Consider the following 27247-nt stretch of genomic DNA (forward strand, 5'->3'; position numbering starts at 1 on the left):
GATGTTCTTGCCGAGGACTAATCATGAGATTCAGAGGGCATGATGGAGCATAAATGGAGAGGAGGGGTCAGGTTAGGGGACGTCCAGGGTCTGGGGTGAGAGTCTGAGAGAGGAGGGAGACGGATGTTCAGGCAGACTTGGGGTACATTTTGGAGGCTGGTATCTTAGCTTAAAGTGATGAAAGAAGGACTGTAATAGCACGGAGTGCGTTTTACTAAGAAGACAGAACTATGTAGAAGCCCCCTCTCTCTTCAGCCCTCAAGTGGGCTGTGTTAAAGTTGAAGAAGAATTGGCCTTATCCATTCATGAAAGGTAGGCCTGGATGAATAACTCCATGGTCCCATTAATGCCCCTTTCTAGCCTTTGACCTGACCAACTTTTTTCTATCATTCCTCCAGGGCCTCGTTGTCCATCTTAGATCTCTAGATCCATCACTAGAATCACTACCTTGCATGTCATGTCTTCAGCTCACTTATTGCCTCCTCTCTGTGCTCATGGCCATTCAGAATGTCATCAACTCTTACCTGATTTTCTTGCATAATTAGTCTTCCCATCCTCATTCTCCACTCTGCTTCCTGATTCATCATCTATGCTGCTTGCATGAGTACAAATCATATCATTCCACTGCTTAAACTCCTTCAGTAGTTCCTGACTATACATGGGGTATGGCTCAAAACCACCATCTCCCATTCAGGGAGGCAGTGTGATGGCACGGGAAAGAACCCAAGAGTCTGAGCTCAGCTCATGGCAAGGCTTTGAACAATTTACCAAACTTCTCTGAGCTCCAATTAGTTCCTTCTAAAATCATTGAACAATCAGAATAATTTCTACTGTGAAGGATTTCTGGGAAGATCTAGTAAGAAAATATATAGACAGCATGAGCAACTGGACCTTGAAAAGGAATAATTCTTCTGCTTAACAAGATGGGAAGGCAACTGAAGACCTACTGTGCCTGCTGTCTTCTTAGTTTTAGCTCCAAGCAATCCTTTTACACTCTTCTCAACCCTTGCTTCCCCCGCGCCCCCCCCTCCCCCGCCCTGGCCCCTGTCACAACCCTTCACTTACCATTTATACCATTCTCTTATGTCTCCCTTCCCCAGCACCTGCTCTTTTTTGCTTGTCTGTTTACCTGAGTGGCTCTTCCTACCCCTTCTTTGTTTGGCTCAAAAAGGTAACTCTTTCATGAAGCCATTCCTCACTCCCAAGGTAGTTAAATGCCCCTCTTCGGTATTTCAAGCATGCCTCCTTTATGGGGGTTGTCATTTGAACTGAGTGCTCATTAACAAGAGGACCTCTGAGACTCTGAGGTCCTTACGGGAGGGACTGGGTCTTAGGCATCTTTGGTTCCCAGTAGGAGTACAGAGCTTGCCACATTATGGGTCATGAGTCAAGGTTTGTTGGGTGAATGAGTCACGGACCCCACTTTTCACAAAGGTTGGGCTCAGTGTGTGTGCAACTGCATGTGAGCATGTTAAGTTGAAAGAAAGAGGTAGCTTGAATGTCAGGATTGTCTGCTAAGAGGATTCTGGTGAAGGATGACAGAGCTCTTAAGAACAAGGCACTGGATCCAGTGTCGACCCATGGGCATAGTAAAAGGATAGTAACACCCCCAAGACGCTCTGTTTCTCTAGTTCAAGTTCTTGCCTCTGTTTATTCTAGACTTTCTGTATGCCAGGGACTTTGGCCTGCATTTAGCTTTGCCTTGCTCTGAAGCTGGCCCTGGCTGAACGTTACCTTTCTGTTTTGTCTCAGCCAGTGCCATCAGGACAAAGACCCCTCTCTTGTTCACTGTAGCAGTCTCAGTTCCTGGTACATAGTAGGTGCTATAGTTACTCTGAATTTCATAAGTCTCCATCAGATCAGATCAGATCAGTCGCTCAGTCGTGTCCGACTCTTTGCGACCCCATGAATCACAGCACGCCAGGCCTCCCTGTCCATCACCAACTCCCAGAGTTCACTCAGACTCACGTCCAGCGAGTCAGTGATGCCATCCAGCCATCTCATCCTCTGTCATCCCCTTCTCCTCCTGCCCCCAATCCCTCCCAGCATCAGAGTCTTTTCCAATGAGTCAACTCTTCGCATGAGGTGGCCAAAGTATTGGAGTTTCAGCTTTAGCATCAGTCCTTCCAAAGAAATCCCAGGGCTGATCTCCTTCAGAATGGACTGGTTGGATCTCCTTGCAGTCCAAGGGACTCTCAAGAGTCTTCTCTAACACCACAGTTCAAAAGCATCAATTCTTCAGTGCTCAGCCTTCTTCACAGTCCAGCTCTCACATCCATACATGACCACAGGAAAAACCAGAGCCTGAACTAGACGAACCTTTGTTGGCAAAGTAATGTCTGTGCTTTTGAATATGCTATCTAGGTTGGTTATAACTTTCCTTCCAAGGAGTAAGTGTCTTTTAATTTCATGGCTGCAGTCACCATCTGCAGTGATTTTGGAGCCCAGAAAAATAAAGTCTGACACTGTTTCCCCTGTTTCCCCATCTATTTGCCATGAAGTGATGGGACCAGAAGCCATGATCTTCGTTTTCGGAATGTTGAGCTTTAAGCCAACTTTTTCCCTCTCCTCTTTCATCAAGAGGCTTTGTAGTTCCTCTTCACTTTCTGCCATAAGGGTGGTGTCATCTGCATATCTGAGGTTATTGATATTTCTCCCGGCAATCTTGATTCCAGCTTGTGTTTCTTCCAGTCCAGTGTTTCTCATGATGTACTCTGCATATAAGTTAAATAAACAGGGTGACAATATACAGTCTTGACATACTCCTTTTCCTATTTGGAACCAGTCTGTTGTTCCAAGTCCAGTTCTAACTGTTGCTTCCTGACCTGCATACAAATTTCTCAAGAGGCAGATCAGGTGGTCTGGTATTCCCATCTCTTTCAGAATTTTCCACAGTTTATTGTGATCCACACAGTCCCCTTAAGTTTTCCCTCAGCCGGCCAGTATCATAGTTCTGAATTCCCCAGAGGAACCTGGTTCAGGATTCACCTTAGTCCAGCACAAAGACTGGGAGTTATGTAATCCCAGCCATGGCTTCCTGGACTCACCTCTTTAGCAAGGACTGCGGTGAAAGTGAGAGGTGGGCAGGCACTCAAATCCTGTCTGTTACACGCCTGTAGATGCATGTCCCAGAACTAGAGTGCCACCTGGGAAACCCCAGTTGTGACTCACCCTCTACTTAATTGAAGACTGAGGAAGGGATTGGTGGGGAGTCTGAGAGGCTCCTGAACTGCCTGAAAAGAACCCACACACAAATTTGCATAGACCTCAGGATGGCAAGAGGGAGCGTTCTCATAAGCATCCTTAAAGTGACTTGTCCAGATTCCTGCCTGTAGCAGCCTGGGATTCAATTTGCAGCTCTTTGAATCCCACACACTCTCAGATGTGCTTCTCTGGCCAGCCCTATTGCCACAATTAGAAGCCCGTTTTACTGGAGCTTAGCTGTGCAGCAGGCCAGCCCCCCTCCCCACCAGGTAGGATGGGAGCAGCCAGAGAGTGAAGGGCAAGGGGAGGAGAGCAGGCTCACCTGAATGAGGCTTTGCACAATCCGGCATTTATGGAAAATTGGATGTGCTAATGAACCTGAGATCCATCAGGGCTTTCTGAAGGCAGGATGGTTTCTGTCAACAGACCAATTAGCACACAATTATTTTCTCTTTCTGAAAGCTTATCTGAGGCTCTCTTTGAGCTGCACTTTCCATTACCTCTGCTGGCCCTCTTTATAATCCACCAAAGCTGTCTGCCTCTTCTACAGGGAGAGACACAGGGTTTCCTGAACCAACCTGCCAGGGAGTCTGGGACTTTCATCACTCCGCAGGTTCAGGGGTCCTTGGCTCATCCCGCTTGTCAAGTCAGTGCTCAGGCACCATCTGCAAGAGGACCCTCTACAGCTCCCCTCCTGCTTCCCACCTCCTTGCTTCTCTGGGAGGTCAGAGGTGGCTCAGGGCAGAGGAGCCATGGAAAGGGCAGTGACTCTGGGATCTGGTAAAATCTGAGTGAGCCTTCCTCACTCGTGGAGATCTGGCGTGAATCATTCCCTCTAACAAGAAATGAACAGGGGGATCGCAGTTTCTGTCTCTCCTTTGTTCCCATCCTTGTGCTGCAATTAATAAAGTACAGCTACACACACCCTTTCAATGACTCACCTAATTGATTGTTCTCTTTAGAACTGATCTTCGGAAATGGGCAAGTAAAGGTCAGAAAATTGCATGGGAGCCGGCCCTAGAATGTTGAACAAGATGGTGGTGGGGTTGGGGAGGGGGCAGATGAATCAGTGGTAGGGAGGGAGGGACAGGGTGGAATGAAAGAGCGGAAAGTTGCTGTGCTCTGTTCGCCCCCTTGGGAGTTGTCCTACTTCTGCATAAGGCATGTAGCTTTCTCCCTGCATGGACCCGATGCTGGGAGTGGGTGGATAGAAAAGCCAGTGCAGAACTCAGTGGCAGTGTGGTGGCCAGCTTACCTGGAGGCAGGGACAGGCAAACCTCCCAAATACCACACACACCCATCCCACTCTGTCTTTCAGCCCACTCCATTCCAAGAGAGACAGGCTTCCCCGAATAGCCGGGCTAGTCCTTGGCCACAGCTCCTATAGGAATTTTTGCACCATATAGATAAAGAAAGCTTTACCTTGAAATAATCCTGGTTCTGCCTTCCCACTGCAGTAGCCAGTTGCCAACTTACTCAATACAGAGACATTATTCAGCACCAAGTGCCCACCTGTGGAGGGAGGGAGGCTCATGTGTAACACTGGGATTATGTCAGTATAAACATGTTTCCACTTGTCTGTAAACTCCTTATGGTAGTGACTGGCTCACTGTGAGTTTTGGATTCTCTTGGAATATTTCATAAATGAATAAATGAGTGAAAGAAAGAATGAGTGAGTCAAATGAATCGTAGCCCTGCAGCTGACTGTGTGACCTTGAAGAAATCACTTAACCTATCTGGTCTTGATTTCCTCATCTGTAATCATAATATCTAAAGTCTTCTGATACAATGCATAAAATAGATGACTTGTGAGAACCTACTATATAGCAGGGAACTCCATCCAATGCTCTTCGGTGACTTGAATGGGAAAAGAAATCCAAAAAAGAGGGGATATGGGTATATTTATAGCAGATTCACTTTGCTGTACAGTAGAAATTAACACAACACTGTGAAGCAAATATAGTCCAATAAAAAATAAAAGAAGTCTATACAATTTGTCTTATGCCTTGTTCACCTTCTGCAGAGAGGGTAGATCACTAAAATGTTTTGGATGAGCTGGTCTGTTGACACTTGTGTTTTTTGTTTTTTGTTTTTTTTTTTTTTAATTTTATTTTATTTTTAAACTTTACATAACTGTATTAGTTTTGCCAAATATCAAAATGAATCCACCACAGGTATACATGTGTTCCCCATCCTGAACCCTCCTCCCTCCTCCCTCCCCATTCCATCCCTCTGGGTCGTCCCAGTGCACCAGCCCCAAGCATCCAGTATCATGCATCGAACCTGGACTGGCAACTCGTTTCATACATGATATTTTACATGTTTCAATGCCATTCTCCCAAATCTTCCCACCCTCTCCCTCTCTCACAGAGTCCATAAGACTGTTCTATACTGGTTTTTTAGAGTGATGTCATCTACATGGGTTTAACTCCATTTTCAGCAGCCCTTTGATATGCCCTCACAGGAGACACTCAACTGAAGTTTGAGAATTCAGAAGTCAAAATCCTATCTCATCTACTCAATAGCTCTGAGTCTTGGGGCCCAGTATCTTCCTAAACCTTGTATCTTTCCCTGAAACATGGTAGTAGTGTGATCTGTCTCAGAGTTAGTGTGAAGGTTAAATGGGACGATCTTGGAGGATGAGCTTGGGAACTGTAGAGTGGTTTCCTGCCTCTGTCATGGCCTTGATCCTATTCCCCATCCAGGCTGGGTCTTGCTGCTTCTCATGCACAGGGTCTATTGCTTGCCCTGTAGTCTTTCTCTTCCAGTTCTCCTCTTCGCTCTTATCCTTTAAGACCAATTTATGGATCACCTCCTCCATGAAGCCTTCTCCTACTACTTTAAGCAACAACGTTTTTTCCCTTCTCTCTCTTCACTGTATTAGTATCACACCATCTCATTTACTCTGTTCCAAGTGTAGTTTTCAGGACTAACTATACTAAATTCTCTTTAATGATGTCACTTACACTTTGGAATTCACTGTGATAACTGGCAGAGTGGCAGACACATTACATCTCACACTATCAAGCCCATATGTTGTAGATCATGCCACCCCTTCTTTTTCTGAGAGTACTTCCCCTCCATTCTCTTCCTGTCCATATTTTACTCATCTTGAAGGAACAACTCAGTTGCTCTCTCCTCTGAAACTCCTTCCCTTGCTTAGAACTGCACTTTCCTCAGGGCTCATTATGACACGTTGCCTCTTCCCCACCTGGAGGTGTATCAATCAGTTGGGTATGTACCTGTCTTCCCATAGGTTGTAACCTCCTGGAGGACACACAATATAACCTGTACATCTTTGTGTCCACCTCTCCACCCCTCAAAGCCTGAAACATATTACTCACACACACTCTAATTTATTGAGTACGTATTAGGTGCCAGCCACTGTGTTAATTGCTGTTGACAACCTCATGAGCAAAATAACTATGAGTTGACCTCTGTGGAGCCTTTCATGTGTGGAGGACTCAGGCTTTAAATACTTGAAGAAAAGGATGGAAAACTCCAAGTCATCTGCTTGCTGCAGAGCAGAGGTGCCTGGAGCTAGGCGAGAAGGTCAGAGGTATCAGAGCCAACTTCCTTGAAGAACTCTGAGAAAGGCATTCTGTGAATGTTTGATAAATTGCAGGGAATTGAACAGTGGCTGCCCAATAAATACCAGTTGATTGGTTGATTGATTGTTGGCAGAGCCTCCAGAGATCCTGAAAAGAAAGGGCCTCAGGTCCCCATCAGTCTTATTACATAATTATTTCAGTGCATTTAAAGCTCCCCATTTTTCATCTTATACTTTAAACATCAGGGAAAAACTGATAGTCCAACTTTATAATATTTTAACATGACTCTGTGGTGTTTTGGAATATTACATAGCTATAAGAGATTATGTATATTTAATATACTTATTAAAATATGCAGTAAGCCCACGGCTGATTTTCTCTAAGGACGTCTCAGTGCCGAGGTGGAACTTAAATGTTTAATATTAATAATAATACTCATAACTCATATTTCTCTAGTGTGTTTCATCTTCGGGATCCCTAAAGCCTGTGAGAACCACATCAAGTGGCTACAACTAGGCTGGCCAGTGGGCTTACAGCATCCGCATCTGGCCTCCGGTCTTCCTCTAGGGGAGGAGATGGGGGAACTCCAGTGTGGAGGCTCAGCTTCCTCTTCCTACACTGAGTTTCTTTTTTTCAGACACAAATTCCCCCTGGCTTCTCTGAAAGGCTTGCACTTCCGGACAGCTGCTGCCGCCAGCCCTACACCACTGATACTCCCTGTCTCAGAACAAGGGGAAAAGTGGCTTCATGCTCCCAGGGTAGGACGAGCCATGTCCTTCCTTGGGCCAGTCCAGGACAGGACACAGCCTGAGAATGGCTGACCGGAAGAGGGCAGGGCAAAGGGAAAGCCTCGGCTTGTTGTCTAAACCCGCCCTTCCTTCTCTAGGTCACGGAGACCAGGACTGGCCCCCTGGGCTGCAGCAACTACGACAACCTGGACTCAGTCAGCTCTGTTCTGGTACAGAGTCCGGAGAACAAGGTGCAACTACTTGGTAAGGTACCCTGTGGTGATTTTCACACTTTCCATAGCTGGTTAAAAAAAAGAAAAAGTTTAGATCACCCAAAGGAAAAGGTCCCGTCTGCCCCATTTGGCTAAATCCTTCCAAAAACAAGGACTACCCCTAGTTCTGGGACCTGTAATTAACAACTTTCCATCACTTTTTGGAGAAAACTTCTGACATGGTTTACTTTACACCTCAATCATTGCTCGACACCTGACCGCTCGACACCTGACCACTCGACACCTGAATCCTCCTACCTCCCAGTTCTGCCCAAGATCTCTGTCACTATGCTACTGCAAGAGCACACCCATCCCTCTATGCCTTGATCTACCTGGGCAATCTCCCTTGTTGTCCAAAGAACCCTCTGCTTTATCCTAAGGACACAGTGGGGAACATCTGGTCTTTGCAAAGTGATCATGGGACATCGTCTCTAGCTCAACTAAGAGCTACACAAAATGTGGGGCTACTGGTAATCCTGAGAATGGTCCCTACTTTTTGTTACTAGTCTGCATCCTTCCATGGGAGATCAAAGCCAGGAGAAGAGTTTGAAAGGAATGGGAGCCTCAATCGGGGACAGAACAAGCAGAAACAGAAAAGCAAAAGGAACAGGAATGACACTAGGTCTGGAGGCTGGGAGATAAGGGGATGCACTCAGGTGTCCCCCAAGCATCCCAGGGGCAGAGCTATGTAGATGGAGTCAGAGCTGTTTGGCAGTGGGGAGCGTTCATTCTTCTTAAGGCCTAATGGAATTGAACTCTGTTTAAGATATGATTGTCTTGGTATTATAAAATCAATAGCCCTCACCCAGGATCTACGATGACAAATTCCAGCCAACCTAAGTCAGATGCAACCCCTGAGTGCTTTAGGCATCAAGAAACATAATAAAAAGGAGGAAAAGCCTCCTTTCTTAAAAGCCTCACAATGCAATTAGCATCCCTCTTCTCCTAGGTCCCTGGATGGACTGGGTTCGTGTCTGGAAATTAGCGATGAGTGAAGTTCAGAGTGTCTGGTGGTTCATTTGGAATAGTTTATGCCATTTAATTTTATAGCCCATCACTCATGCAGACATTGCTCAGGGCACTTATTTTATAGCAATAGGAAATGTTATGGGGAGGAGGAGGGAGCTAATGGGGGAGGTGAGAGGAAAGGGCTTGGAGAGGGGTGAGTGTGGGAAGCAAGCACGTGTGGACAGGGTACATGGGGAGGGCTGCTCAAGTGCCACCGCAGGGACATCGTCAGGAAAGAGAAACGTAGGAGCAGTTCTGAACAGGAGTAGATCTCAAACAAAAGCGACAAACATCTACTGCAGCTGCAATTCTAAGTTTTATTTTAAGGTCTGCTGACACCAGGATACAACCTTTGGATTCTGATTTCCTGCCAAGGTCAAGGGTGTGACGATAAAGAGCTGGCAGATATTTGATGAAAGGGGAGCCCATCCCATCCAGAAGTCCTCTCGTCCCTCACTCTCCTGGCACAGTGTCTCCTAGGATCCCTATTCAGGGAGCCTCCTGTGGGTCTGACCTTGAACCTGGCCAGCTTGCATCCCAAGGCATACCTGTGATTCATTCACCTCTTCATAGGCTTCCAACAGCCACCATGTCTAGCTAGAAGCCAACTAGGAGTCTATCCTGCTGCTGATAAACCAATATCCACCACTCCAGTGGTGCTAGTTTGGCGCTGATTGGCACCTGCCAATCAGGAGACACAAGAGACATGGTTTCAATCTCTGGATTGGGAGAAGGGCATGGCAACCCACTCCAGTATTCATGCCTGGGAAATCCTATGAACAGAGAGGGGCCTGGTGGGCTACAGTCCATAGGATTGCAAAGAGTCAGACATGACTGAAGTGACTTTGCAAGCAGGCACCACAGATGGGTAGGAAAACTGAATCTTGGAGTAACTGAGTGGATTATATTCAAGACCAGAGGCAGCTAATTAGAAAGGAGCTGAGAGGCATTTATATCTAACTTGGGGCATCTACCACTACCTTGCTTTCAAATCTCCTCAAGAGTGAGAGCCTGAGATGGGCAGCCAGTCTGACACCCCTTGGGTAGGACCCAAGGGGACAAGGGCACAGTCTGACACCAAGCTGGCTTTACTAGCACTGTGACTTGGGCAGACCACTGTGCTCATGAGGATTGGACTTCCTCACCTGTAAGAGCCTCGGTATGACCACAAGTGTTACCTGCAGTCATATATGGGAAGTATTACTTGGTGTCATACCTGGCCACTACATACCCACAACACCTGTCCGTACCTCCTAAGCAGGGCAGCCTCCTTGGTCTTCAGGACTAAGGTGGGAGGCCCAGGAGGGTCAGCATTTAGTAATATCCTAGCAGGCCCACTGCTCATCTCAGAGAAGTTAGGGATAGGATGGCCCTTGGAAGCAGAGCAAAAAGTCCAACAAGCCTTGATGTTTTTCCCCCATGAGGACTCTAAGCTCTTCCTTTATCTGAAACACCATTGCATTTCTATCCTAGAAATGCTGACGTGTAGCCAAGAAGCCCATTCATTTGATAGGCATGTTCTCAATTTGGCTGATGTGGGGGTTCAACTAAGCCTTGAGCTTTGACGTACGCCATCTGTCACAGGGGTAGCAGTAACCCTCTGTCCCAACCAGCTTAGCAGGATTGGGCCTAGGGTGCCCATCGTTGGACCCAGGATGTACAAGTCAGCAGAACTCCAGCTGGGGACTCTGCAGCCTCGGGTGTGGGAAAGCAAGTACCCATGGGTCCTGCCCGGCAGTTTTCCCTGATACATCTTTTCCTTAGGCCTGCAGGTGCTGCTGCCCGAGTACCTGCGTGAGCGCTTTGTGGCCGCTGCACTCAGCTACATCACTTGCAGCTCCGAGGGCGAGCTCATCTGCAAGGGGAATGACTGTTGGTGCAAGTGCAGCCCCACCTTCCCAGAATGCAACTGTCCTGACGCCGACATCCAGGCCATGGAGGACAGCCTGCTGCAGATCCAGGACTCCTGGGCGACTCACAACCGGCAGTTCGAGGAGTCAGGTGAGCAGTGGGTTGGCCCAGATTTCCTCCCTGAGAATGGGAGGAGGCCATGAGGTACTCCACGGGACACTCAGCTTGGTTCCTGACTCAGCCACATCACTGGCCTGTGACCTCCAGCAGGTTATATCACCACCCCAAGTCTCAGTCGTTTTCTTTTGTTGTATATGCAAATAGACCTAATACCTACCAAAGAGATGCATTTCAAGGACCTAATAAGCTAAGGTAAATATAATCAAGGCCATAGACCTCATCTATCTTGTTTGCCACAGATTCCACAGTCCCTGCACGTTAGGTGCACAGTGAATATTTGTTGAATGAGTGAGGTGCATAGCATGTTTCTAGAGCCACTAGTTCATGCTGGTGACTGCTTACTTAGTGCAAGTATAACTGATATCGATGTTACCTTGAGACTTAGACTCAGAGGACTGGGTTTTGAGTTCTTATTCTGTGTTACAGATTGAATGTTTGTGTCTCTGCCCCCAATTCATATGTTGAAAATCTAATGCCCAAGGTGATGGTATTAGGAGGTGGGGACCTGGGGAAGTGATTAGGTCATGAGAGCAGAATCCTCATGAATGGGACTGGCACTCTCATATAAAAGGAGTCCCAGAGAGATCCCTTACCTCTTCCACCATGTGAGGACCCAGCAGGAATTCTGCCATTTTCAGCCCAGGAGAGGACCTTCACCAGTACCTGGCCGCAGCCTCTTGACCTTGGACTTCCAGCCCCTGGAAATACATTTTGGTTGTTTATAAGCCATCCATTCTGTTCTATTTTGCTGTAACATCTTGGGCAGACCTAATACTCTCTATTACTGACCCTTTGTATGACTGATTTAGCCATGCAGCCACTCAGTGCCTCCATTTCTTCATCTGTAAATGTAGGAAAATGATAGCAATCGGTGGATGGAAGACTCATATGGAACAATGTGGATGAAATTATAAAGAACTCTGCATGATATACATTTCATTACTACATAAATAATAGTTATGTGGATATGTCTCAGAAAACAATATTGGATAAAACAAGGCTAATGAAAAAGGCTATGTGTTACATACATATTTATATTTATGTAATACTTATATATAATTGGAAAAGGAAATGGCAGCCCACTCCAGTGTTCTTGCCTGGAGAATCCCAGGGACGGAGGAGCCTGGTAGGCTGCAATCCATGGGGTCGCGAAGAGTCGGACACGACTGAGCGACTTCCCTTTCACTTTTCACTTTCATGCATTGGAGAAGAAAATGGAAACCCACTCCAGTGTTCTTGCCTGGAGAATCCCAGGGATGGAGGAGCCTGGTAGGCTGCAGTCCATGGGGTCACGAAGAATCGGACACGACTGAGTGACTTCACTTTCACTTTCACTGTATATAATACTATAATATAAATTATTAACATAATGCATATTTAGTACTATTGATGTTTAAAAACATACTAGCCAATACTTAATATTTTCATGGATAAATGTATTCATAGAAAATGTTAAAAAATATATGATAATGATAAAGAAAACATTCAAGAGAGTAGTTACATCTAGATAAAGACAGAGGGGAAGTTTAGGGCCTTCAAGTATATTTGCTTTGCCTATTTCTTCAAAAAAATCTGAATTCAATATAGCAAGATGGCAAGATCTAGGTGGTGGACTTGTGGGAGTTTATTTTGATATTCTCTGTGCCATTTTGTATACTTAAGTGTTTTATAAGAAGAACTATGCACATCCTAGTTGTAAATGTCATTACTAGGTGTGATTTTTCCAGTCATCTGGGTGGGGGATGAAGAACCAGGGGCTGGAGAAATCAGAATCAGAGTGGAGGACCCAGGCACTGCCAGCTCAAGTCTTAGACAAGGTATTCAGTAGCTGAGGAGAGGAGCAACCCTGGCTGCCCTGGACCAGGGTGGTGGCATTGGGATGGTAGTATGGGAAGGTAGTTCAGACGGTAGTGGGATGCTCGAGTATGGAGGCAAGGACTTTGGGCTCTCAGCACTATGAGTTACTGCTAATGAAGTAATGAGTGAAGGAGGGCTATTCAGACTGCTATCAGGAGATCTGATGGCTGCAGGTCCTAAGTGAAAGCAAATTTGTGGACAGAGATCTGAGCATGACTTCAGAACACATTGTTCCCAGGAAGCTCTGAGGAGAACTCAGACTTGTAGTAGGAGCTAAGAACCAGAAAGCACTCTGCTTCTGGACTAACTTCAAAACAGTATGGATATCTAGCCAAGGTGAGTGTGTTCGTCGCTCAGTCACGTCTGACTCTTTGCAACCCCACAGACTGTAGCCTGACAGGCTCCTCTGTTCATGGGATTCTCCAGTCAGGAACACTGGATGGTTTGCCATTCCCTTCTCCAGAGGATCTTCCCGACCCAGGGATTGAACCCTGGTCTCCTGCATTATATGCAGATTCTTTACTGTTTGAGCTACAGGAAGTCCTTAATCTGGTCAAGGGATGAATCTCAAAAGAGAGGAAGGACGTGCTAGAGTCAGAGAGAAGGATGTTGGGGGGGAGAGGCTGGTCTCAGGAACTGAAAGCCTTCTAAGACTTCTGAGGTGGGTGTTCTGTCTTCTGTGCCCACATTTGCCAGTCTTGCCCACCCTCACTTTAACCAGCTTCCCTAAGGGGGCTGTGGTGTGATCCAAGAAGGTTGTGCATAATTTATAAGGAGGTATTAATGGCAAAAGAGATGCATCCCAAGGTCACTGGCCACATGGGTGGTGACAGAGATGTTTTTTTGAAATTCAGAAGTATATTAGGATAGAGGGGAAAGAATCCTGGAGCCTTATCTTATGGTATGTCAATCATAAACAGCTTTCTCAGTAAAGCTGTTTAAAAAGAAAGAAATCAAAAGTCCTGGGAGAATGGTGTGAAGCCTCCTGCCTCATACAGTGATGGATGGGCAAGCTGGGTCTTGGGGGTAGAGGGGGCTCTTGCCCACCCACGGTCTGAAGGGCACCCCCTCAGCTCAGCCCATGTGTCCTTACCACAGAGGAATTCCAGGCCCTGCTGAAGCGGCTGCCGGATGACAGATTCCTGAACTCCACAGCCATCTCCCAGTTCTGGGCGGTGGACACCAGCCTCCAGCACCGCTACCAGCAGCTGGGAGCCAGCTTGCGAGTGCTGTTCAAGAAGACCCATCGCATCGTCCGCCGGCTCTTCAACCTCTGCAAGCGCTGTCACCGGCAGCCCCGCTTCCGTCTGCCCAAGGAGAGGTGAGCACCCCTGTGTCTGAGCCAGAGCCACGCCGCCCGTGACAGTGGCTGAGGCCCTGGAGGGCCCCTGTCCAACACGGCAGAGCTGGGCGTGCTGACGCACATGCGGCCTTTCAGAGGCTCCCGTTATCTTGACCTACTTGTGCTTCAGTCTCAATTATGAGATGTGTCTGAAGTGAAAAAAAAAGAGAAGCTAATTTTACTTTTATATAAATTATAGTCGATTCAAATGTTACTCTAATAATACTCTAATTCTCACTCACGCATTTCCATTTTAATAAGTCTTTGAGGAAAGGAAAGGGTGGAGTTAAAGCTCACACACTGATTATGTATGATGAGAAACACACACAATAGATCATTTCCAACAGCAACTCTGCTCTGAGTCACAGGAGCAAAGGGAGCTGTGTCCTTAGGAACAGAGGGGGCTGGGTCATCACTGGCCTTCAAGCATCCATCACTCATTCACACATGCATTCAACAAGCCTTTGTTGAGTCTACCTTATGTGGCCTAAGATTAAGCAGTGAGAGCATTTGTTAATTGGAAAGATATAATAAATATATAGGAACATCAAAGCTAGAAAATTATTACTATGCAGCAGCTACTTAATTTCATGTTGCGTGCTCAGTCGCTTCAGTTGTATTCAACTCTTGTGACCCCATGGACTGTAGCCCGCCAGGCTCCTCTGTTCGTGGGGATTCTCCAGACAAGACTACTGGAGTGGGTTGTCATGCCCTCCTCCAGGGGATCTTGCCGACCCAGGTATCGAACCAGCATCTCTTATGTCTCTTGCATTGGCAGGCAGGTTCTTTACCACTAGCTCCACCTGGGAAGCTCAAATTCATGTTGGTAGAACATAAATCAAAGGCATGTCCTAATAATAGCAAAGGTCCAAGAGAAAAGCCATTTGGGAGAAGGACGTCTTGACCAGATTGTCCAGGAGGAGATGAAAGTGAGCTGGTGCTTGTGAGCCAGAGCCTTCCAGGAGAGGGTGCCACCCTCACAGGAACCCAGAGGTGCACCTCTAACTGAGGCACAGGTGACAAGGGACACATGAGTGGAGAGGACAGACCAGCAAGGGCTTTTGAGAAAGGTTCTTTTTTTCCCCCCAAGTAATAGTTAAGAAATGCTTACCAGGCACCAGGAACAGTCCTAGTTTCTGAAGATGTGTTGGTGAAGAATGCAGTTCCCTGCTCTCGTGGCATTTGCAGGGGAGCCATCTCTGAACAAGTCAATGGTAAACAAACACAATCCATTTTGATACTGATCATGGCTGTGGATCACATCAAAGCAGCGTGATATGACAGAGAGGGGCTGGGTGGTGCTTTTGAGGGGAGTCACAGAAGACCTCTTTGAGAAGGTATCATAAGAACTGAAATGAGGAAGCCAACCATAGAGAAGTCCTGTCCTTGACGGGAGAGTTCTAGAAAGGACAGATCTGGATTGTGAAGAGGGAATGAGGTGGGCACATCATTGGGAGGTTTGGAGAGCCAGTTGTTGGAAGATCTTACGTAAGAGGCTGAAAACTAGATTGGATATGGAAGACATTGAGCTCTTCTGTAGGCTTTTGAATGAGGGAATGAGGTGGTACTTGGGAGGGATGAGTGCAAATTTGATGTCAGACCTTTCTGATGCTGATCCATCAGATACCCAGCTCCAGGCCATGCTAGTCATCCCAAAGTGGTGCAGTAGGGTTTCCCTCATTCAGAGAACCCGGGGCTCTTATCTTCCTCATCAACTTCCCTATTAGGCAGCCTCCTGGCACCCTCAGGGAAGCAGCAGTGTGTGGCTTCCTATGACTCTTGTTTCATTTCTGTCTCCCCTCCCACAGGTCCTTGCCGTACTGGTGGAACCGTATGCAGTCCCTCCTCTACTGTGGGGAGAGCACCTTCCCCGGAACCTTCCTGGAACAGAGCCACAGCTGCACCTGCCCCTACGACCAGTCTTCTTGCCAGGGCCCCATCCCCTGTGCCTTGGGCGAAGGGCCCGCCTGTGCCCACTGTGCCCCAGACAACAGTACCCGCTGCGGGAGCTGCAACCCGGGCTACGTGCTCGCCCAGGGGTTGTGCCGCCCCGAGGTGGCCGAGTCCCTAGAGAACTTTCTGGGGCTGGAGACAGACCTGCAGGACCTGGAGCTGAAGTACTTGCTGCAGAAGCGGGACAGCCGCATCGAGGTGCACTCCATCTTCATCAGCAACGACATGCGTCTGGGCAGCTGGTTTGACCCCTCCTGGAGGAAGCGCATGCTGCTCACCCTCAAGAGCAACAAGTACAAGCCTGGGCTGGTGCATGTGATGCTGGCCCTGTCCCTGCAGATCTGCCTCACCAAGAACAGCACCCTGGAGCCTGTCATGGCCATCTACGTCAACCCCTTCGGGGGCAGCCACTCTGAGAGCTGGTTCATGCCCGTGAGTGAGGGCAACTTCCCTGACTGGGAGAGGACTAACGTGGACGCAGCCGCCCAGTGCCAAAACTGGACTATCACCTTGGGCAACAGGTGGAAGACCTTTTTTGAGACGGTCCACGTTTACCTACGGAGCCGAATCAAGTCCCTGGACGACAACTCCAACGAGACAATCTACTATGAGCCCCTGGAGATGACTGATCCCTCCAAGAACTTGGGCTACATGAAAATCAACACCTTGCAGGTCTTTGGTTACAGTCTGCCCTTTGACCCGGATGCCATCCGGGACTTAATTCTCCAGTTAGACTACCCATACACGCAAGGTTCCCAGGACTCCGCTCTCTTGCAGCTCATTGAGCTTAGGGACCGGGTTAACCAGCTTTCTCCACCTGGCAAGGTCCGGCTTGACCTTTTCTCCTGCTTGCTCCGGCATCGGCTCAAGCTGGCCAACAATGAGGTGGGCAGGATCCAGTCTTCTCTGAGGGCTTTCAACTCCAAGCTGCCAAACCCTGTGGAATACGAGACTGGCAAACTCTGTAGCTAATGGGGGACCCACTCCAGCACCGGGCAGGGAAGGGACCCATGAATCCAGGATGTGGAGATCATCCAAGCCCTGACCTTAGTGCCAACAGGGTGCTCCCTGAAGACTGTCAGAACCCAGCAGATGGGACCTCGGGGCTTGGACTGAAGCAGGCAGGAGAGAGAGAAAAACAACCACTGCACACATGCACAACACACGTGCCCCCACACACACACACACACACACACACACATATGCACCAGGAGGTGACCACTTAGCAGCCCTGAAGCTATAAAGTCGGTGCTTTCTCAAATGAATGCAGTTGAAGGAGAGGAGCCAAGGGAGATTCAGTAAAAGAAAGAACCAGCCAAACCCAGCAACACACAAATCCTTGAAAGTGATTCTTATCATTAAAGAGAGCAACACAGAACAACGGGAGGGGTAGGAACACCGCCTCCCCCTCTGTGGAGTTACTTTTGTATTCTTTTTAACCAGATTTCTTAAAATGGCGCTGTTTCGTGATTCCCCCACGTTGGTTCTTACTCTTTTGTATGCTGCCTCCACTGAGCTCTCTAGACAGGGACTGCTCCTCAAGCTGGCTCCCTTGGGAAACAAGCGACCCCCCCCCCACCCCCCACCCCCACCCACAGAGGACCGCTCAGGGCAGGCAGGCAGCCGTGTTTCCCACCCCCTCCCTTAGCTCCTCTGCTTCCTCGACCGCCCCAGTTTCAGGGCCTGGCTGCCTCCATGTTCTGCTCATGGTCCAGCCAGAGCGCCTCTTCCAACAGCATCTGTTCTGTCCAAGAAAGCAGCTCTGTCAAGTTAGAGACCATGTATAGGGAAATGTTTTTTGTTTTTTTTTTTTTAAGAAAAAAGAAAAAACAACAAAAATATTTATTTTGTGATTGTTTTTCTTGTCAATCAGCTCCAGCAACATGAACATATGAGGTAAAACTGATCTGGTTTAATACATATATTTTTTAAAAAGACCTTTTTTAGGGGAAAAATGAGAGCGGAAAGAAGAAAAGGATAGTTTCCTGGGCTGCTTGGATTTTTAAAAATTGCTCTGTGTGTGACATGTGGGTGTCCCATGGATGGGATATTGCTGTGTAGGAGGCTGGGTGATTAGTGAACACACAAGTGAAGAAATGTCTGGCTTGACTGTGTGTGTGAGAGACAGAGAGGTTGAGATGGACATTTGATAAAGAACGGAGTGAGGCAGAACTCTTCCAGAGAATTATCGGCTCATCTCACACCTTTTATCCCAGGTGCGAGGGCTGACACAGGTCCTAGAACCAAGACCTCCTACTATCCGGAGAAGAGTATGAAAGCTCCTACTCTCTAGGAAAACTGCAGCCGTTGGTCTAGGGTAGATGCCTGCTGAGGGTGGGGGGGCTCCCCTTTGCCCACCATGCTGTGGACATCAGGAGACTTTTCCATACTCTGCATCTTATGGTCTGGGATCTCCCTTTGCTAAAATTGGGAACCATGCAGCAATGGCCTTGGTTTTCTCCCTTCTGTCTGATGACTACTTCCCCAGCCTAAAAAGCAGGTTTGACATAAGCCACACAGACTAATTCATCATTCTGCCTTAGTGCCTCCCTCAGGTGGTATGAGAAGCATTTCATAGCAAATCTTTTGGAGAACCAATTCCCTGTCTATTCTCCACATGATCCAAGTACAATGCGTAGGCATGACAACCCCCATTTTATTCAGGCAGAAGTCACGAGGTACATACTAAGTACCTCATTCCCTACCTGTGGTACATCTCGGTTGGTACAAAATGAACTGGGAGACAGAAAGGATGGTCATGTGTCTCTGCCCCGGGCTGTCTACATTTATTGTTGTATAGAGAGAAGAATTCAGCATTCTATTACTATACCATCAATCCAAGACGACCTGAAATCCTTGGTAGACATAAGCAGCCTAGGGCATTTCATTCTTTACAATTCCCCTAAAGGCTTTTAGTGTAGCAATCCAGAGTGATGGAATGATGTGGGGACGAACGCAGGTATTGGGTGCCTATTAATGCTTCAATCACTGCTTGCTCCAGGGAGTTTGTATCAAGTTCCTCTTCTGTGGAACATGGAGCCAGCAGATGTCATTTTCATCAGTGGGGGTGTGGATGTGCCAGAGCAGTGTGCTTTTGTTGAGAAAGGGATTGCAACTAGTTGTAAGGCTTTGATAGCTTTCCTGGATGGGGTTTGAGAGGTGTAAGGCAGATAGGAGAGTCTGGTTGCCTGCATGCCATCGGAATGGGTGGGCAGAGGGTTTCACCCACAGATGAAAGGCACATTGTACACAGCAATGTTCAGAGTGTGGAGGACAGCAATCGAGAAAGTGTTGTGCACAAAAGTAGCAGTTGGATCCTCAGTAGCATGAAGGTCATTGTCCCAGTGGGAACTGAGTCAGCGCGTGAGGGCTCACATCCCACCTGAGCCAGTGTCCCAGCTGAGGGTGGGGGAGACTTCAGCTGTCAGTCTCTGAATCGGAGAGCAGACCAGGGAAGAGCCCACCTACAGGGTTATTAGGAAGGATGCTACATCTCCATATCTCAGACTCTGTCTTAGGAAAGCTCTGGGAAGATTCTGGTGTGACATGGTTTTGAAAATATATGCATTCAGTTACAAAGATTTCCAACTCTTGCCTGCTTCAAGGTTTAAACCATGAAGCTGAGTGTATCAACTCCATCTAAAAGTAGTATTTGTTTTTGTTGTTTGGTTGCTAAGTTGTGTTTGACTCTTATGCGGCCCCATGGACTGTAGCCTGCCAGGTCCCACTGTCCATGGGACTTACCAGGCAAGACTACAGCAGATTGCTATTTCCTCCTCCAGGAGATCTTCCCAACCCAGGAATTCAACATGCGTCTCCTGCATTCAGAGGTATATTCTTTACCACTGAGCCACCAGGGAAGCCCAAAAGTACTATTACAGGTTGGTAAGTATTTAGGAGTGCCCATCTGAGCCAAGAAGTAAGCACCATATTGATAGAAGGCCTAAAAGACATTACTAATTATAGTAGTAGACAAGTTTATATTTGACCTACTCATCTGTCATCTGTGATGGATGCCTGACGCCTCTGTTCTGAGACAGTGATGGGGTAGCTGGTATAGAAGAGTTTGGATCAAAGCAGCAGACCAAAGACTCAGCTTCTAGGCAGGTGGGAAGAAGAGGGAGAGTAAACAATGTGTAGGTTTTCTTATGAGGCTTTTAAAGGCTTGAATTCAGTATGTGTTTCTCAGACAGCTAGGCTGAGAAATGCCATAATAAGGAAAGGCCATTCCCAAATGTTTGCCTGAAGAGTCTACAATAATCAGAAGATGTGAGTTACCTATTCTCAGTAGCAAATAAAGAATCGTCACTAATTAGTACTAGGTTGTCAGTGTTGATGAACTAATTGTGGAATTAAAAGCCAAATCACAATTCAGTTAGTGGATATAACAATTGGAAATTCAAGCTTTAATTGTAACCCCTGAAGAACTAATACATCAAATGCTAATCTGCCCTAATACTTAAGACTAAAACCACTAATACTAAATTATATATTTAACATCTTCTGCTGATAATATGGAGAAGGCAATGACACCCCACTCCAGTACTCTTGCCTGGAGAATCCCATAGATGGAGGAGCCTGTTGGGCTGCCATCTCTAGGGTCGCACAGAGTCAGACATGACTGAAGCAACTTAGCAGCAGCTGATAATATAATGCATACTTATGCATCCAAAGCCAAAAACAGAAGTGAAGATTGCTTCTAATATTGGGTATCACATATAGTTCAGATCTGGTTCCTGATATGAAATATGAAAATAGTGAATTTTTTCTAAATTTCACTAAATATGAAAATAGTGGTCATGATGGGCAGAACTGCCTTGAGTGGACAGAAGACATTGCCTACATGGTGTCTTGCCCCAAAATAGCACTTCTAGTATATGTAATCTCATCATGTAAGTTTATTCTCTTGCATACAAAAGAGATCTTTTTGCTATTATATTTTGTTTAAAAATAAAATAACGCTGAGGAAAAAATAGTCAAGTTTAGCTCAATGGCAAACTAGAGGATTAGATTTTTGGAACTGGAAGTTTTTTATAGATCATCCAGTCTACTGATTTCTGACACAAGGAAGTGGTGACGGAACTTTGCCAAGGTTGTATCTATTAACAGGACTAGGAATAGCAGTCGGATCTGCTTTCTCTTCCTCTCTCTCTGCCAGTAAATGACATCTGCATCTTGGGAGATGACAAGGACTCAGTTCAGGGCTTGGAAGTATGAGGATGGAGAAGCAAAGACCGTTTTCCAGAAAGCAGAAGAGGACTACTAAAGAGGCAAGAATGGGATTTCCCTGGTGGCCCAGTGGTTAAGAATTTGTCTTGTAATAATGCAGAGAAGACAGGTTCGATTCCTGGTCAGGAAATTGAGGTCCCACATGCCACAGGGTTACTAAGCCCATGCACTGCAATGAAGACCCAGCACAGACTAAATAAGTAAATGGGTGAAAGAATCCTTACATCTTTTCCTGGGATTTTTTTCTAGCAAAAATAATCAGTGGCTATAACAAGTGAAAGAGAAAAGACTTAAGTTTCTCCCCTGGGAAGCTCTAAACAGAGTAGACATGTTTCCATCTGAGATGGAGGGATGAACTTTCTAGTTTCCTGATGACTCTATCAGCTCAGTGGTTTTTAATTATAGCATCCTGTCACTAATTAGACTTTGAATATCTATAAATCTGATAGTTTCTGCAAAACATCTTCCATGTAAAGGTTAAAGGCATCTGGGTACCACTAACCTCCAAAGGCCTTAAACTATATAATCACCATGGCAACACTCTGTTGTGCACTAAGAGTCCTTGCTTCTTGCAGAGGAACAGCAAGAGACTGTGGACTGAAGGAGCCATCCAAGACATGAAACTAAGGCCTGCACTCCAGATCTGGAAAGATAAGATGGGGAAATTGAGGTGGTATGACTAGGCTGAAGACACATACCTTTCTTCTGGTTTCTTATTCTGGTTCTGCCACCAGCCAGTTCTGTAACTGTGGACAAGTCACTCCACCTCTCTGGGAGTTTGTGTCCCTGTGGATGAGGGAGTTGGGTGTGCTCTGCAGGTACTGGTGAAAACTTCTAGGACTATCCTTTTATGACATTCAAAGCAGGGTGATACAGAAGACACGTAAGCCATCCATCAGACAGACCTGGATTCCCATGTTGGCTCCACACTTATATTTAAGTGACCTTAATTCTTAGTTTATTCTCTTATCTGTAACCCAACAGCTTCATCCCTACCTCCCTAAGGTGTTTTTTTTTTTTTTCCTTTCTGAACACTCACTTCTCAGCATACTTTCATCATACTCTCCAACATCCAGGATATTTGTGTACCTTCAGTTCTCTAAAACTCAAGTCCATTACTTCTCTCCCTCTCTCCTTTCTTCCTTTCCTCCTCTTATGTATTCATCTGGGTTATGAAGGGTTGTACAATATAAAGTGAGGGATGGGGATGCATAAACCAATCACAGTGGTGCATTCTCTAGTAGAGATATGCAGTCTTGATGGAGCACAGGAAGGGAGCAAATCCCTTCCTGGATGACACATAGGTGACATCTGTTATGAACCTTCTAATAACTATGGAAGCAATACTCCAGGTCTCCAGATGATCTACATAGTTATGAGGCAAAGACTGAGCACCTAACGTGCATCTCCCTTCTCAGAGGGCAGAGAAGAGCAACGACAGTAGCGGAGCCTCACTGAAGGCTCACACTTCATCTGGCTGGTGCCCTTATTTGCAGCTCCTGAGCCCCATGTCAGCAGCTTGTTATGCACTCCAAGACACTCACAGCACTGCCCTGGGAGATCTGTTTTGTGGAGGAGATGCCTCCTCCCCTGGAGGGTGAAGAGTTCTAAAATCAAGGCTCCCCAACTTTAATGTGTGTATGATTCACCTGTAATTTGAACTCAGCTGGTCTGTAGGAGCCCAGATTCTGTGCTTCTAAGAAGCTCCCAGGTGCTGCTGCTGCTGCTGAGCTGAAGATCACACTTGGAGGAGCACTCTTTTAGAGAGAATGTCTGTCATCCTCCTGCAGTGCTCAGGACTCAAAAAAAAAAAAAAAAAAAAAAAAAAAAGAGCCTCCAAGAAAGAACAGGGGCTAAGGGAGCAAAGGGTCAATGGTGTGATGACTTGCTTATGAAGATCTTGGAGGTCCCTTAGCCTTTAATCTCTCAACTGGTTAGGAGGCAGATGCCTGACCTATATATACTGGTAGTCTAAGAAAAAAAAAAAGGAGAAAGGAAACTTAACTAAATCAAAATCCTATGGGCTGAGAGCTAGCCTGCTTGTGAATGTGTTTACAGGTAAGCAGCCTCACAGACTGGCTGAATCATGCTGGCTGAGTAAAAGGCTTTCCTCCCCAAGCCTATCAGAGTAAATCTGTTCAGAAGTGGGATAGGGAGTACCTGTCACTCTACAGAAACATACATCAGATGAGATGATTAAATCTGCGGCTGCAATGTGCAAGCACCCAGAGGCCCCAGACTTTAGACTGCTAAGGTGCCATGCTTCCTCCAGGCACCTAATCTAAGAAATAAAATGAATTATTTCTGCTTTTCAATTCTGTCCTCCTCTCCTCCAGTCTGTGTGATTACTGCCCTTGCATCATTAATAAAAACAGCCACCAGGATTTATGTAGGGTCATTCTTCCAAGGATCTCAAACTTGGAGGAATGCATCAATCAGTGTTATTTATTGAGCATTTTCAGATAAGAGAAGTGGGGAGTTAAAAACACCCATGTATTTAGTATGTACATTCCCTTAATTCAAAAATTGTGCAGGTGAGTTATAGAATGAAACGTGGTAGAGGCTATGCAGCTAAGTGAAAGCAGAAGCTGAACTTAGCATGCTTTCGGCAGTCAGGCGGCTTTGGTTCAAATCCCATCCCTGTCCTTTACAATCGTGAAGGGCGGGATACGTCATTTCATCTGTTTTAGCCTCAGTCTGCACATCTGTAAAAGAGGGATGAGAACTTTGTGTACATCACAGGATGTTGTGATGGTCAAATAAGGTAAATCCTATGAAGGGTAGAGTAAGCTCACAGCACATATTGCATTAGATGTGCATTGTCGTTTAGTTGCTAAGTCGTGTCCTACTCTTTGCAACTCCATGCACCATTGCCCCCTAGGCTCCTCTGTCCATGAGATTTTTCAGGCAAGAATACTGGAGTGGGTTACCATTTCCTCCTCCAGGCTATCTTCCTAACCCAGGGATTGAACCTATGTCTTCTATAAGTTCTGCATTGTAGATGGATTATTTACCTGCTGAGCCATCAGGGAGGCCCAAGCTCACAGCACATATAGATAGTCTCCATGTTTAGAGGAAAGAAAAGGAAAGGCAAGCAAAGGAAAGGTAAAAGAAATATTCATACTACTCACAGGCAAACTTTGCCCTCGAAACAGAGAAATTTATCATCTGGGGCCCTTACATCAGGGTCGCTGGCTAATATAATAGAAAGGTCTTCAATGACAGTTTTGTGGCAGACATAGATAAGTCATTCAAGCAGATATTTCTTAGATAAATCCTCTAAAAAAGCAGAGAATATAATATTATAACATCACCTATCACCAAAATGCCCGTGTCTGACTAGGTTACATGGCCCAGGTACATTGTTTCTGATGATATAAATTATTAGAATGATAGAGCTTGAAGCATCAGAGAGAATGGCTAGTTAACATTCCCATTAGACCATCTCTTTCAAAGATGTGCGTCTCTTTCAAGAGTGCACATCATAAGTGCACTTCTAGCAAGTACCAGATTGCAGGCAATTCCTAGTTGAATTCCGTGATGGAAAACCAGGATATAGTTCTACCATAGTATTTTTAGATAAAGACATGAGGGAGGCAGAGTGTCTCCTCCAGTTCCATTAGAAGTAGAAGACATATGTGAATAGACAGAAAGGTGGGGAAAGTGGTACCTAAGAAGTGGTAGCACCATGAGCCCATGTTCCTAGACACAGTGACAAGTCAGCCTGATGTTCACATTCCAGACCCATCCTCCTGCCCTCCATTCTTTTCTTTTTAAAACACCAGCTCTGGGACTTCCCTGGTGGTTCAGTGGCTAAGACTCCATGCTTCCAATGCAGGAGGCCCGGGTTTGTTTCCTGGTTGGGGAACTAGATAGATCTCACATGCCACGACCAGAAGACCCTGCATGGTGCAAAGAAGATCAAAGGTCCCATATGCTGCAGCTAAGACCTTACAGCCCAATAAGTAAATATTGAAACAAAATACTAGCTTTATTGAGATACAATTCACATACTATAAATTTCACCTCTCAAAAGTGTACAATTCAGTAGTTCTTATTCAAAAATTTGTACATGAAGCACCACTCTCTAATTCTAGAACATTCACCTGCCCAAAGAAAGAAATCCTGTAACTACTATCAGCAGTCACTCTGCATTCCTCCCTGACCCTCAGCCCTTGACAACGACTAATCTCTTTTCTGTTTCAGTGGATTTGCCTATTTTGAACATTTCATATAAATGGAATCATATAATATGTATAATTTTCTTTTCACTTGCTTGAGAGAATCCTTTGAAGCACACACTAAAATTTTGATGAAGTCCAATTTGTTTTTTTTCTTTTGTTGCTTTGGTGTTGTATCTAAAACTCTACTGCCTAATCTAAGGTCATATAGATTTATACCTGTGTTTTCCTTTAAGAGTCTTATAGCTATTACATTTAGACTTCTGATCCATTTTGAGTTAATGTTTGTATACAGTTTGAGATGGGAGTCCAACTTTATACTTTTATATATGTATATCCAGTTGTCCCAAAATTTGTTGAAAAGATTTTTTTCCCCCATGGAATTGTCTTAGCACATGTGCTAAAAATTTATTTATTGACCGTATATGTATAGCTCAATTATATTTGATTGATCTCTATGTCTATCTTAATGACAGTACCACACTGCATTCATTACTGTTAACTTTGTACTGAGTTTGGAAATCAGGAAATGTGTGACCTCCAACTTTTTCTTTGTCAATATATTATGACTATTCTGGGTTTTTTTGAAGTTCACCTTGTCATTTTCTATAAAAAAATACAGCTGAAATTTGATAGGAATTGTGGTGAATCTGTAAATCAATTTGCCCAGTATTGCCATCTTAACAACATTAAATCTTCTGGTCTATAAATATGGAACGTCTTTCCATTTAAATTTTTAATTTAATGATATTTTGTAGTTTTGGTCTTAAATTCTTACACTTCTGCTAAATTTATTCCTAAATATTTTATTCTTTTTGATGCTATTATAAATGGGTTTGCTTCCTTAATTTTGTTTTTGGATTGTTCAGTGTTTGTACCATATATAGAACTAAAATAGATTTCCATACATTGATCTTACAACCTGAAACCTTGCTGAACTAATAAGTTCTAATTTTTTGTGGATCCTTCAGAATTTTCTATTTACAAAGGCATATCATCTTCAAACACAGTCTTACTGTGCCCCTTATTTTTAATGACTCTTCCTCAGCCAATGTATTCTTGCTTTTGCTGTCAAGATGCATTCTTGTTCTTGTTGCCTCCTGTGAAGGCAAAAGAATTTTTTCTTTATGATCCTACTGGGAGCACCTGAGAAAATTGTTTTACTGCAGAGTCAGATTGGTCTATAGAAAAATATATCACTCTTAGCACTATTTGTAAGCACACAGATGCATCCAAAGGGCTGCCCACGTGGCTCAGTCGTAAAGAATCTGCCTGCCCATGCAGGAGATGTGGGTTCGATCCCTGGGTCAGGAAGATCCCTTGGAGGAGGAAATGGCAACCCACTCCAGTATCCTTGTCTGGAGAAGCCCATGGACAGAGGAGCCTGGTGGGCTTCAGTCTCTGGGGTCACAAAGAGTCAGACACAACTGAGCAATTGAGCACACCTACACAAATGCATCCAAAAGTTAACATGATGAAAGAGTTAGAATAATCAATGCTCTTAGCCCATCTCCAAAGTTCTCAGCTGCCTCCAAGAACCATTCAAGGGCAGCAGTGACCAGATCAGCATGGAAAACCACACACACAGCCTCCATACTCATTCCCATGACTGTTTAGTTCATGCAGCCATTGTGCCAGCACTAGAGAGTCAAATGACAGATACTGGCTTTGACCAGCTGACCAATTCATATGTCTAAATGTATCTGTTCCATAGGAGTTCTCTGCTGAGCATTAATATGTAGTTCAAAAACCTTCACACTTCCTGTTCACATCTACAGATCCATCCACACACCTTTTTTCTAGACTTCTTTGTCTCTGATCTTTCAATCTTTCTCCTTCCAGGACCATGTCTGACCAACCATGCCATTCATGACTACCCATGAGTCTCTCT

At 45.6% G+C, this 27247-nt stretch overlaps 1 protein-coding gene and 1 long non-coding RNA gene across 3 annotated transcripts in view; one reads left to right on the forward strand and one right to left on the reverse strand.

The window, feature by feature from the left end:
• BRINP2 (BMP/retinoic acid inducible neural specific 2) overlaps positions 1-23778 on the forward strand; it is a 153460-nt gene extending 129682 nt beyond the window's left edge. For both annotated transcript variants that reach the window (XM_055582749.1, XM_055582748.1), the window contains 4 exons: positions 7642-7747; positions 10528-10764; positions 13750-13972; positions 15802-23778. In XM_055582749.1, the coding sequence (XP_055438724.1) occupies positions 7642-7747; positions 10528-10764; positions 13750-13972; positions 15802-16918 (1683 nt within the window). In that variant the 3' untranslated portion in view covers positions 16919-23778. The remainder of the gene's footprint in view (positions 1-7641; positions 7748-10527; positions 10765-13749; positions 13973-15801) is intronic.
• The window catches only part of LOC129653264 (uncharacterized), a 190639-nt gene continuing 187136 nt past the window's right edge, over positions 23745-27247 (reverse strand). Inside the window, exon 3 of the long non-coding RNA XR_008715028.1 lies at positions 23745-23880. This is a non-coding gene — a long non-coding RNA (uncharacterized LOC129653264). The remainder of the gene's footprint in view (positions 23881-27247) is intronic.

The sequence above is a fragment of the Bubalus kerabau genome, chromosome 5, assembly GCF_029407905.1.
Source record: "Bubalus kerabau isolate K-KA32 ecotype Philippines breed swamp buffalo chromosome 5, PCC_UOA_SB_1v2, whole genome shotgun sequence".
Lineage (NCBI taxonomy): Eukaryota > Metazoa > Chordata > Mammalia > Artiodactyla > Bovidae > Bubalus > Bubalus kerabau.